The sequence below is a fragment of the Lagenorhynchus albirostris genome, chromosome 18 (assembly GCF_949774975.1).
Source record: "Lagenorhynchus albirostris chromosome 18, mLagAlb1.1, whole genome shotgun sequence".
NCBI classification, from domain to species: domain Eukaryota; kingdom Metazoa; phylum Chordata; class Mammalia; order Artiodactyla; family Delphinidae; genus Lagenorhynchus; species Lagenorhynchus albirostris.
The window spans coordinates 32,453,353-32,467,663 of record NC_083112.1 but is presented as its reverse complement, the minus strand read 5'-3'; the positions used below and the strand labels follow the sequence as shown (position 1 = coordinate 32,467,663).

Here is a 14,311-nt window from a genome sequence, read left to right as displayed (position 1 = left end):
TGTGGTTTTTGTTCCAGAGGCTGCAGGATTGTAGTTCTTCTTCCTTCTGCTGTCTGCCCTCTGCTGGATGAGGCTATCTAAGAGGCTTTTGGAAGTTTCCTGATGGGAGGGACTGGTGGTGGGTAGAGCTGTCTGTTGCTCTGGTGGGCAGAGCTCAGTAAAACTGTTATCTGCTTGTGTGCTGATGGGTGGGGCAGCGTTCCTTCCCTGTTGATTGTTTGGCCTGAGGCTACCCAGCACTGTAGCCTACCTGGGCTCTTTGTTGTGGCTAATGGTGGACTCTGGGAAGGCTCACGCCAAGGAGTATTTCCCAGAACTTCTGCTGTCAGTTTTCTTGTCCTTTGGTGAGCCACATCCACCCCCGCCTCTGCAGGAGACCCTCTAACACTAGCAGGTAGGTCTGGTGCAGTCTCCTATGGGGTCACTGCTCCTTCCTCTGGGTCCTGATGCGCCCACTACATTTTGTGTGCCCTGAGCGGAGTCTCTGTTTCCCCTAGTTGTGCCGAAATCCTGCAATCAAATCCCACTAGCCTTCAAAGTCTTATTCTCTAGGAATTCCTCCTCCCGTTGCCAGACTCCCAGGTTCAGAAGCATGACGTGTGGCTCAGAACCTTCACTCCAGTGGGTGGACTTCTGTGGTCTAAGTTTTCTCCAATTTGTGAGTCACCCACCCAGCAGTTATGGGATTTGATTTTATTTTGAAAGTGCCCTTCCTACAATCTCATTGCGGCTTCTCCTTTGTCTTTCCATGTGGGGTGTCTTTTTTGGTGAGTTCCAGTGTCTTCCTGTCAATGATTGTTCAGCAGTTAGTTGTGATTCCGGTGTTCTCGAAAGAGGGAGTGAGAGCATCGACCTTCTCCCTATTTAATATGGCATGGCTTTATATCTGTCAGTTAATATAATTTATTGTTAGTTTTTCTGTTCCCAGGTTACTTAGCACTGTGTGTACAAATACTAATAAGTTGGCTTATTAAGTCTTTCCATTCTACAGCATGCTAGATATCCTGAATTACCTGTGTCCTCATTTGGACTTAATCCTTCTTTTAAATTAGGAATGTACACTGAGTTCTCATTCTTTTCATAATAAGGTTCTTTTCCCCTTCAGTTGATTCTCTTGTGTATGCATTAGCATGTCATACATTAACTTTTATTCTTTGCTTTGTAATTTCTTTAGCAGAGGTATATTTCTACTTTGTAATATCATCAGAGGATATATGGGAGTAGCTTGTACTGGCAAAAACAATAGTTAGAAAAAATATTTTTTATGAATACACATATTATTCTATGAATGGGAAACAGCAACATTCAGAAATAATTCATACGGGTGGGTTCTAGAAACATTCCATATAGTGGAGAGATTTTGAGGATACAATTTAGGGATGTTTTTATAAGAAGTTGTGATGAGCCAAGAAAGATCATGTGAGAATGGGCTTCATTCTCTGGTAGCTGAGTGATTCCTTTTACTTTCTTCCCTCATACCTATGGTTTATTCAATCAAAACTCATCTCAATTTGTAACTAATTTAATTAAAACAATTAACACTAAGATATACATGATAAATAGGCTTAACTGTCCTAGGGTTATTTTTCACCCCAGCAAAGCTTGTTGAGTTAAAAAAAGTTGTTGAATATGTGATTTTGAAGGGTGTTGATAATTTTATTTGGTTTGAACTCCTGTTTTTCTGCTATTTAAGTCTTTGGTCATGAAGGGTTGTTCACACAAGGGAACCTGAAGAAAGTGGTTCTTTTAGTTTGTAGTGGTAATACTTTTGAGATGAGCAATATTGCTTATTTCTGTGGTTGCAAAGGTCCTTAGAGATGAAGTAGTTTCTATAACAGTTTGTTTTGATCAGCTTGTTTTTTCATAAAGGAAAAAGAGACATAGAAAACAAACTGCTTTTAGTTAAGTATGTAGAAATCAAGTGATCACTTTGAAGTGTATGTTTTAAGTTTTTTATAAAGTGTATTCTCAATGCCTTAATAATCCTTTTGTACATCGTTTAAAAAAAAAATCTACCTACACCTCTAGTTCAAGGCTTGTTAAGTAGTGAAATCCTTCTCCCTTATCCATATAGGACTTGAGTTATAGAGAAAAAGTCCTTCAAGAAAAGTTGTTTTATACCCTTGTCTTCTAATTGTATAGAGAAATGTGCATTTATTTGCTATACTTTTGATCGTTACTGATGTTGAAATCATCTATTCCATAAATTTTATTTAGTGGTTCAACTAGTCTTCTTATATACTATATAATTCTTAGCCTTGGGTTGCCAAACAGATATCTTTTTGCTAGTAAAATGCTCTGATTAGTTATGGCAGTCATATATTAATATTTGAGTAAAAAATAATCTGTTTCTGTCCTATTTATTTTCTTTGCAGTTAGGCACATAGCCATTTATTTTTGTGCCTAGAAATATTAAAACTGGGTTTGACAGATCAAACCATTGACAGATATGACTAAAGCTATTTATGCAATTATAGTTTTCAGTACCAAAGTGTTTACTTTGATATTTTGCCAAGGGGATAGTGCCAACTTAAAAAATGCTAATTTATTCCAAGTTTTCACTTTTTTCTATGGATTTTGTATGTATCTTCTATCTTCGATCTGCCTAAACCTTCCTTGAAACCATATCGTCCTATCACAACTCCAGCAGTACTAACTCTCAGAAATCTGCTTTCTTTTCTCAACCATTCACCTGTTCTCAATACCACCCCTAAGACTTCCATTCCGTTCACCCCACGTAGCTGAATAACTGAGCCTCGTCCAAAGGGAGCCACCATGTGAGAGTAGTGATGGGTGAATTCTCAACTTTCCCTTTGGAAGTATAGTTTTTTTCCATAACTTTAAATTCTGCTCATTGTGTTCAGGAGACCAAGCATTTCTCTTCCTTCCCCGGGTCCACTCACTGCCTCACCTCCTCTCCCAGTAAACATGTGCAGCAAGGGAAAATTCCACTACCTGAAAAAGCAACGCTTGGGGAGTTAACTTTCTCTTATGAGCTTGGTTGCAGACTGTTTTCCTGCTGCAGATTCCCTGTCCCAGAGCTGCTCTGGGCCTGTGATGCAGTGGTCAGTGTTCTTGTCTGGGATCTGGTGACAGCTGAGGCCTTTGTGTGACCTCGTGCAAGTAACTCATGTTTTCTCTACTTACGTTTCCTCACTGATAGATGAGGTAGTTAAACTTCATATTCAAGGGCTGTTTGCTTCTAAATATCGGCCCAATAAATTTTTGATACTCTTTATTGGCCTCTTAGAACCTCAGTAGTTAGAAAAGTCAGGAAGAAAAACAACCACAATTGTGCAAATAATCTCTAGTTTATAGCTCTCTCCCTGCCCCCACCTTTCACCCTATTTGAAGGTTGTGGTAGGCCTCAGTTTCATTTCCTAATCATATGATTTATGTTCGCTTTATTTCTGTAGTTGAGATGATTTTTATTGGCTTCTTTTAGTGTCATAGAGAATGGTTATTTAATCATTCAGTCACTTCCTTTTATCCTCTGAAGGCTAGTGCTATAATAATCTAATGAACAAAAAAAAGGTAATTTATTTTAAACATACAACATGTAAAATTTAATAGCACTTGTACTAAATGAAAACCAGAAAAAATTAAAATGCTTAGTATTTTAAAAACGTTGTCATAAGATAGTTACCCAGGAAGCTCTGACAAAAATAGAATAAAAAATTGTTATTCACATTTACTGATTTAAAATACTCAACTGTGGAAAGAGAAACTATAGTATTTATTACATTTTGTGCTTCTACTAGGTACTCACATGTTTAGAATTGTGAGAATTGTGCATATTCTAGAATTGTGCATATTCTAGAATTATTTGCAGTGGTTAAATAATGTACTGTAAAATTTATGTGGAATCCTATTCCTAGAAAAAGGTCACATTTTTAATCAATCTGATTAGAAAATAATGGAAAATGAACTAGAGTAAGATGTATAACCATGTACCATGGAACTGTGATATTTAATGGAAAATTTAGTATGAAAGAAAAGATTTTGAAAGGAGATTCTTTATATAATTCTGCTGCTATTTTTGAAACTTTGAAAACAGGAAAAGAATAAAGAGAAAATGTAATTAAAAAAGACTTTTTCAGTTCATAGCTCTCGGCAACAAAGAGTTTTGCCATCTTTGACTTCTTTCTGACATAAAACCCTCATGAAATGCGGCATATGCTGTGTTAGTGATCAGAACCATTCTTGAACAGGATTAATCTTCTCTCGGAAAAATGTAGCCTTACTCAACATCTCTAGGAAGTAAGGTTAAACATGGACTTCTAATGGCAGAAAAGCTAGATCACAAGTACAGATGGCACTAATAATCTGACTTTATGACTCATACTTGAGGAGAGGTAGTCTTTTAGTGAAAATGTGTTGGTACTGGGTTTAGAATAGGAGCTCCACCCATGCATGAGATGAATCTAAAATGTGCTCGCCTCTGGGCTCCGGAGCTGTGGTCAGGCACTCTGTTTCTTATCCCTTTTTTCTCTGTCACTGCTGAGGTAGGGGATGGTTTCAGGAAGGTAATGATCATTTCACTTCATTCTCACAAGTCCTTAGAGGGCCAGTGTCTCCAGGTGAGGGATGTAAGCCGCAGTGGACTGTGTCTGGTACTCTGTGGGGCCAGGATGGCAGAACATGGCATTGAGATTCCAAGCCTGAGTTCCCTGCAGGACCCTGCACTCTCCTGGCTAGTATTCCACAGAGATACTGTCAGCATGGGAAACTGAAACAGGATTTTGTAAAAAAATTTCATTCCCGCTAAACAGCCTCCTTTATTCTTATTCCTCTTTAATGCATCCCTGTTGTTGTCAACATGTATTTTCTGCTTTATCAGTGACATTTGCATAAACATTTTCACTGGTTTTACTCTGATTTGAGGCAGTCCATTATCTGGCTGTGTTTTTTCCCCAGCAGTACTTTTCATTATTTCTCAGTATGAAAGATTTTAACCAAATCAGTCTGTTTGGATAATAAACTGATTATCTGGTTTCATATCTACATAAGCATATTTCTACCTTTTTTTTTTTTTGAATCTTGTTTTCTGTCTTAGAAAACTCTGCTTCTTCCCCCCTTTACCCTATTTCCATTCCATCTTTCCCCAATCATCCTTTGACTATATGGAGTAGATAAGAGAGGAGAAAGCCATGATTTCATTGCATTATGGGTATGCTGATACATTAAACTCAATAAGAGTCTAATTTGTCGTTTCTATAAAAAAGCCGAATTGGTTAAAATTGCTTCAGTTTCTGATTTGCAGGTTAAAGTGGTCAAGATTGCTAGATAAACTTTTTTCTTTTTTTTAATGTGACACCTAACATATTTTACAACTAGTGGAAAGAATATTAGAGTCAAAGTGTAGTGACCCTTATTCTTTTATCAGATCTGTTGCTTTTAAAGCTACTTACCTTAAGCATTATCTTTCTCATCATGATTATGATGATGATGACAGTAGTCACAGAAATAGTATTACTCTTATGAGAATTATATAAGCAAGTGTAACAGAAAATGTTCAGTGCAATGCCTAGTAGATGTTAAGTCAATATTATTTAAAATTTAAGGTTATTCGTTTCTTTGACTTTTTTCTTTATGTAGACCAGAAAATGTTTCAGAATGTGGCAGGTTACTGCTGTTGAGAAATAAACTGATTTTTAAAAACTTAGAATCAGCCTTTTTCTTGAGGATAAAGATAGGAAAATAAAATGTATACATTTTCTAACGAGTAAAGGATTGCCATTTGGTCAGGTTGAGGAAAGGAAGTTCACTAATAAAATTTTTACTCACCTTCATCTGAAAATTTTAACCAGTATAACAAGACAAGGAAAAGATTTCAATACTAGGAATAAGGAGACAAATGTGTCATTATTTGCTGATACCTGGAGAACCTGTGACAGTCAGTAGAGTAATTATTAGGACTGATACCTGTATCACTGTTTCAGGTTTCTCTTCTGTACATTCAGCTGCCTCTTGTACATGACTATGTGGAGATAAAAGAGCTCCTCAAACTACACATGTTTAAAACTGGACTAGGTCAAAACTGTTCCTCATTTGTTGCTGAATTAAATAAACAGCACCATCATCATCTGCCTGGTTACTTAAATCCTTCTTTCTCCTTTAGTCTGCAGGTACGTACATACCTACAGACATTTACTGAGCTTCTGTTATGTTCCAGGCTTGATGCTCAGCATACAACGGTGAACAAAGTTCCTGCCTCTAGCAACTTGCTTTCTAATGGGAGAAGAGAGACAGTATCAGATTTATGATATGTGAGGAGTAAGTGCTTTGGAGGAGAAAAAAGGCAGAGTGATGTTGATAGAAAATACTGGGTGAGGGTTGGGGTGCTATTCTGTATAAGGAAGTGAGAGAAGTAAACCTTTTCTGTTAAGGTTTAACAGGAGTCTTTTGCTGTGTTGTGGTGAAGAGACTGCAGTTGGTTAAGCTTGGAAATGGGGAGACTAGTTAGAAAGCAATTGTGATCCAGGTGAGAAAGGATGGTAGCCACAAGTGGGGGAGTATAGTAGCCCCTGCTTATTTTAGTGAATATTAAATTTTAAATTTAATACTAAATTTTAGTGAACATTTTAGAGTTAGAATTGATGGGGTTCACTGATGGACTAAATGTAGTTTTGGGTTAATGGAAAGAGGATGACTTCAAGCTTTGTGACTTGAGCAATTGCAATAAGAGCATTCCCATTTCTAAGATGAGGAAAATTCCAGGAAGAGCAGCATGGAGGTGTGTGAATGTGGGTTTTGGACACGTGAAGTTGAAGGTGCCCATTAGACATCCAAGTAGAGGTGTGAGACTAGGCAGTTGGATAGTCAAGTTGGAACTCAAGAGATGGGTCTGGACTGGATTCTGCTTTGAGGGCTCATCTATTCTCTCCATCCTGGTGGTCTGGGTGAGGTCCCATTTTTTTCTCATTTGGATTACTACAACTCCCTTCTGTCTTGCCCTTCTACAATTATTTTTGCCACTCTTTCAATACACCTTCAGTAAGCTGAGTTTTTTCTATAATTCAGTTCTTTTGATGTCTCTCTCATGCTTAAGCCTTCACTGGCTCCATGTTGCTCGGAGGATAAAAGCCAGAATTCTTATCATGGCTTAAAAGGTCTTGCATGATCTGATGTCTGATTAATTTCTGGTGTCATTTATTTACACCCAATATTCTTTGTTCTTCTTCTTTAATTAATTAATTTATTTATTTATTTTTGGCTGCGTTGGGTCTTCGTTGCGCGCACGGGCTTTCTCTAGTTGCGGTGAACTGGTGCTACTCTTTGTTGTGGCGTGCGGGCTTCTCATTGCGGTGGCTTCTCTTATTGTGGAGCATGGGCTATAGGCACGTGGGCTTCAGTAGTTGTGGCACGCAGGCTCAGTAGTTGTGGCTTGCGGTCTCTAGAGCACAGGCTCAGTAGCTGTGGCGCATGCACTTAGTTGCTCCGTGGCATGTGGGATCTTCCTGGACCAGGGATCAAAGCCGTGTCCCCTGCATTGGTAGGCAGATTCTTAACCACTGCGCTGCCAAGGAAGTCCAGCTCTTACTATTCTTTTTTTTTTTTTTTTTTGTGGTACGCGGGCCTCTCACTGTTGTGGCCTCTCCCGTTCACAGGCTCCGGACGCTTAGGCTCAGCGGCCATGGCTTATGGGCCCAGCCGCTCCGCGGCATGTGGGGTCTTCCCGGACTGGGGCATGAACCCGTGTCCCCTGCATCGGCAGGCGGACTCTCAACCACTGCGCCCCCCAGGGAAGACCCCAGCTCTTATTATTCTTAATTCTTTCTGTGCCCTTCAAGTTCTCGCAGAACCTGAAACACTATCCTTCCGTTATCTGTCTGTGTCCTTCCTTCCCGCACCCTAAAACTTTCTCACCTGACTAACTTCTTTTCGCTTTCTAGCTTTTGCTTAGATATCATTCATTCCATGAAGACTGTCTCTGGCAAGTATAGGTTAATTTTCTTTAATATCCTGTGGTTCTTACCCAAACACTGAAGATATATCTATGTACTGTAATTGCCATTTACTTTGCAGTCCTCTCTATTGGTCCTTAAATTCTTTGAGGTCAAGACATCTCCATTTTGTCTACCATGGTCTTTTTTAGTTGGTGCTTAATAAATACTTCTTACTTGAATGAAAGAATAAATAAGTAAAGTGAATGATTATAAAACATATATGTAAAATTCAACAGTTTCTGTATTCCAGCAGTAACTAGTTGCAAAGTATAGTGGGGAAATGTAGAATTAATCAGTACCCCCAGGAGTATAATAGGAGTGTAATAGACATACTTAGGATACCTAACACTAACAATAAATGTACAGGATGCCTACGCAGAGTACTGTGTTAAGTTAAAAAGTTATAGACACATGTCATGTTCATGATTAGGAAGTTTAGAAATTGTCAACATATCAAATTTGCCTGAATCTGTTTACAAATGCCTTGCAATTCAAATACAATTCAAGTGGATTTTATTTTTGGAACTTCGGAATTACTCTAAGGTTCCTGTGGAAAAATAAATGAGAAAAGTGAAGCAAGTTTAGAAAAGGAAGAAAAGTAATTTGAACAGCCAATTATATAGTAAGATATATCATAAATCCTATGATGCTTAAGACAGAATGATAATAGCACAAGAGTAGTACATGGAACAGTGGAGCAGAATTAGAAGTCCAGGAAAACACATAGACTAAAAGTGTAATATAAAATCAGTTGAGAAAGATGGTTGATTATTCATAAAATGATAGAGATAATTAGTTAATAAACATTTTGAAAAGTATAAAATTTGATCCCTATTTCACACTGTGTACCTAAACATGTAATTATAATGCTTTTCTGATATACAAAGAATTTAATTATAATGTGCTATCTTGTATGTGAAGATTGTTTTCGAAGTTATTCTTCCTCAACATTTGTGATTTATTTGTACGTATCTAACTAAACAATTTGATCCGTTGTTCTTTGTTATCAAGATCCTAATTTTGTAAAGATGACTTACGTTCATCAGAAGTGCTGTCAACGTATGCAAAAGAGACGAGAGGAAAGATGACAGGATCGCTTTATAGGTTACAGCTGTTAACCTTGACTCTCATGTGCTGTGCTATAATCACAGTTCATATATTGTTGTTTAGCATGATGTATTTATTCTCTTATTTTTTAGCAAAGACAGAGAGGTTAAGTGCATTTGCTGAGTTTTAAAAGCTCAGATACAGTAGGTTGATTATCAAAATTTGAATATTTTTCTAAGATTTGGAAAACGAATTGTAAACATTCTACTCTTCAAGTTTTACATGAGCTGTCTTTTTAAATGAACAAGGTATATCAAACGTAAAACAGCTAGGTGTTTGTCTTTGTTTAGCGCTCTTAGAGCTAACTCCTTAACCTATCCTAAGTGTAATACATTTACTTTTATAATTGTGTACTGTACATTGTTCAAAGGAGCTAACTGTACTTATTCTTCACCTGATAGCATTGGTTTCCATAGTGCACATCAGCTTTGTTTTTGTTTTTGCTGTTTAGACCTCTAAATATTTACTCTTAGTGGTTTTTCTAGGGAAAGAGCCGCCACTCCCTATCTGAAATAGTTTAGGTCTTGGGATATCTATTATTCTATTATTTTTATAACTGATTTAAATGATTTATATCTCTTTTTAGATTCTTTTATGACAAAGTTCATATCCTGTCTTTTGGCAATTGAGTGCCTACCACCCTTAACATGGATCTATCCTTGATTTTACAGAGAGAAGAGAAGAAGATTTTGAAGAGAAGAAAGCTATTAAGAGAAGAATTAAAGAACTTAAATTTCTAGATTCTAAAGTTGCCCAGAACCTTTGTAAGTATCAGATTTCAATACAATTAAATTAGTGAAACACACCACTGAACACTCTGGTTCGTTTAAATTATTTCATTTTCTTTTTGACTTGCTTTTCATTTTATGTTAATTTTATTATTATTTATAATAAATTCAAAGATAATTTTCCTTTCCTTTAGGTAAATTATGAGTTAAATTCTTCAAAAGATTAATGCATATTAGAAGATAAAACTAAGAAAGGGAAATATATTTCCCGTAACTGAAAAGAGACCTACCCTTTAAAGTCTTTCTTTTAAGTATAACAGTAAAGAATTATGGAATTTCGGTGATGACATAATATTTTGAAAAATATTGGTAGTGGATTATTTCTTCTATACCGCTGAATCTCTATTATTTGTGATACTTGATCACACGCAAAGGAGGTTGGAATGTTAATGGAAATAAGGATGATGATTAAAATGAATTCTGTTATCCCATCTGAGCAGTTCAAAGCCTTTCCTCAAAAGTACTGACTGGAAATATTTTAGATTTAATTACTGTTACAGGAGCTAAATTCTTAGTATTGAATTGTTTTCCTGACTGAATTATTGTGGGAGAAGAGGGCAAATAGTTTTGCTTTTGACTGATTTCTAACTGCATCTTAAATGCATCAAAGATAGTTCTATTTGGAACTGAGATAGTATGATCTGGATATATTACTTTTTTGATGCTATAAGAGGGATAAAATGTGGAGAGTCTAGAGGCATGAAGAGCTAACATGGCTTTTAGTCTGCTTTTCAATTATTACATTCCTCAAGTGAGCTTTTTGCAAGTATTGGGACAAAACAATTCTTGATGAGAGGATAAAGATCCATGCTATTGATTAAAGAGGGAGTTAAGTTAGTGTACAGAGAAGGCAGAGTTGACATTCCTTTTGTGAAAGGTTTGGAACCCTCTTGTTTTGCAACTCATTATGGCAGAGGGCCATCTCTTGTCTGCAGTGTAAGCCTGACAGAATCCCCACGGGCAGTGTGCAGACATTAGTGCTATTGGCCAATACACAGTTTTCTATTTCTGGGCACATACCTGCCCCTTTCAAGTTAGGTGGTACCATGTGACCTGCTTGGGCCAATGAAAATATCAATGGGGATGAGGTAACTTATGTGTGGAAGCGTTAATTGCTGATGGGAGCAGTGCTCTCTGCTCCGCACCCAGAGTGGTGTTCATCATCCTGATATGAGGATGATAAGTAAAAGAGCCTGTCTTCCTGGTGTGTGATGGACATGTAGTCTGAATTAGAAATATGTTTTGCAGGGGAGGTTAGACCAGTGAAATTTTGGGGTTTGTTATGTGATACAGATATTTCAGGGCATTTCCCTCTTAAAGGAACATTGTCTCTGTTAAAAGCATTAGTAACTTAGATAATGTCAAAAAGTTCTATACTCTGTGATTTGAAAGATGATTTTTGTCTTGAAAAATGTTTATGACCTGCGTTACAAATTGTCTTGTTAGGTAGGTGTCCTAAAGAAATATCATTTTGAGTATAATTCTTTTTAGATGGGTTAGCCATGATAAGATAGCCTAAATAGCCATCTCAAAGTTGAATACTTGACTTGTTGAATAGGGTTCTACTTACATATTACACACGTGCTAAATGGGATTTCAAATTTAATTGTAATAGCTGCTGTGCTAGTTCTGTATTTAGCTCTTTAACCTTTACTACAGTCTCATCATGTAGGTAGTAGTATTGACATTGTAAGTAGGGTATCTGGTGGGTGTAGCAGTTCAGTGACTTGAAAAAGATTGCTGATTTCGAAAATGGCCAGTAGGTATAGGGCATATTTATTCCTGTTTAGAGATAACAAAATTATATTATCATAAAGAAGGATATTATTGTCTGGGTTGCTGTAGCTAGGGCATATGTATTCATTCATTTAATTGTTATACATGTTTTAATGTATAAGATCAAAAGGTCAGAATTCATACCAGGTCATCATATTATGAGGTAATCCATCTCAGATTATTCTTACCCTCTCTGATTGTAGCAAGTGTTATGATTTAAGCTTTAAGAAGCTTTAGCAGCCTGTAATCTTTACTGTAATTATAGTCTGATTCACAGCTGGTTTTTGTCTAGGAAATTCAGAGTCTTCTGAGATACTGAATTCTGAGAAGAGGCTTGTGATGGTGACAAGACTCTATCATATCACTTAGAAATCTAAGATACTTTCTCTTAGATTTCCCTTAACTGAAATATTTCACAGAGTTTTGCAGAAAGGATCTAAAATCCACAGATTTATTTACCTATTTATTTAAAGGTGGGTTGAGATCCCTATATTTTGAGTTTGTAAAGGTTTTGGCAGACTCTGGGCTCAGTTTAAAAGATAGAATTCTAGCCATTCTAGGATCAAGATATGGCTCAGGAGTTTTACAAGGTTCATGTGCTTTACCAGATTTTTTGGAGTGGGTAGTAGAGCTATAAAGGGAGGAACCCTGAAACCTAGGAATTAATGTAAAGGTTTAAATATTTATAAGTTCCCTTGCAAAAAACATGTGTGACTGGTTCCAAAATCTGCACACTTTACACTCCTTCACTGCATTCAAAGCTTCCCACTGGGGTCAATATAATCACATTTTGAAGGATAAAGTGCATGCTAGTACAAAGATTCAGTTTAATGGATATTTTTTAAGCTTTAAATGAGTATCTCATTATTCTCAATAACTTAAAATTTTTTTTAAAGGTCTGTGCTTATTTTCTGATTTGTGTTATGCATTAGGCCATTTTTAACTCTTCTGTAGTTGATTTGCCCTTAGTTATAGCAAATGTTTTCCCCAAAACTTATTCATAAACTATAAAAAAACATACTTCAATCTTTATAAATATATCTGTTTAATATATATGTTAATTATGGAATAATACCTGAAAGTAGTGGATGAATTACAAATATAGAAGAAAGTTAAGGAATAAGTTACGTCTGTCTGCAAAGTAGATTTTTCTAGTCACATTTAATTTTTTCTTTCATGTATTATTGTATGTTGTTAAACATGTATTATTAATTGTATATTATGTTATTTATGTTTATATAGTTACGTAATTGTATAAGTGAGATCATATAGTTGTTTTATTTGCAAAGTTAGGGGGTCCCCAAGACTACCTTCACTTCTGACACCAGTTGCAAATTTGGGGGTCCCCAAGACCACTCTTAAGTTTGATAATTTGTTAGAAGGACTCATAGAATTGACTGAAAGCTGTTTTACTCATGGTTATAGTTTATTACAGCAAAATGGTACAGATTAAAATTGGCAAAGGGAAGAGGCATGTGGGGCAGAGTCCAGGAGAGTTGTAAGCATAAAGTTTGTAGTTGTCCTCTCCCAGTGGAACCATGGACAGTAGTAGCTTCTCCCAGCAATGATGTGTGACAGTTCTCACAGATTATTGCCAATAGAGATGCTCACCCTAGCCTTGGTGTTCAGAGTTTTTACTGGGTCTTGATTATAGCTAAACCCCCATATGATGGCCTTAGTTCCCAGCCCCTCCACAGTGCAAGCTAATATTGTGTGACCCAAAGCCCCCACCATAAATCACATTATTAGCATAAACTGTCTGGTGTGGTCCAGTGAATGCCCCCAGTAAACAAAGACACTTTTTTCACACAGGGCATTAGGGCTTACAGAATACCTCATAGGAGCCAGACCTTACTTGGGTAAACTTAATCCTTTACCACACAGTATGTCACCTTTTTCCAAAACTTAATCCTTTACTACACAGTATGTCACCATTTTCCACCAGATGCATTTTGTTTTCATATTATTCATTTAAATTTGTTTTAAATATATTGTTATGACGTATTATACATACGAGAGTATATATGAAATGCATGATATATAAATCAAACATTCATACCTAAAGAAATGGAACATTACTAATACTTAGGGACTTATATATGACCCTCTCTAATCTTATCCCCCTTCCTGTGAGAAGTAACCTTATCCTGAATCTTGAGTTAAATATTCCCTTCCTTTTTTCTCTACAGTTTTACCAACCACATACATGTTCCTAAACAATAAGTTGTTGGTTTTGACTAATATTGAATATTACATGTATAAAATCATACCATATTAATGCATCTAGCTGTAGTGTATTCATTTTCATTGCAGTTTAGTGTGTATAACATTCTTTGAATATTATACTTTATTTCATTCGACCTCTGGATTGTTTCCTACTTTTGGTGATACTAAGGGTGTGGCATACTATAGTTCTCAGGCTAAATGTCATCCATTGCCTGCTTTTTTAAACAGGTTTTATTGGAACTTAGCCAGGGCCGTCTTTTACATATTATCTATGGCTGCTTTGGGGGCTGCAATAGCAGAGTTGAGTAGTTGTGACAGACTGTATAGCTCACAAAACCTAAAATATTTACCATGTAGCCGTTTACAGAAAAAGTTTGGCTTTTCTCTAAGTATACCTCTACCCTAAGGATATATACCTGTTCTGCATTCGTACCAATTTTCTCTTCCAGTATCAAAGCTTGAGTG

At 36.5% G+C, this 14,311-nt stretch overlaps 1 protein-coding gene across 1 annotated transcript in view; it reads left to right on the top strand.

Moving 5' to 3' along the window:
- DIAPH3 (diaphanous related formin 3) overlaps nt 1–14,311 on the top strand; it is a 546,228-nt gene that overhangs the window by 243,934 nt on the left and 287,983 nt on the right. Inside the window, 1 exon segment of the mRNA XM_060128783.1 lies at nt 9,728–9,820. Coding sequence (XP_059984766.1) covers nt 9,728–9,820 — 93 coding nt within the window.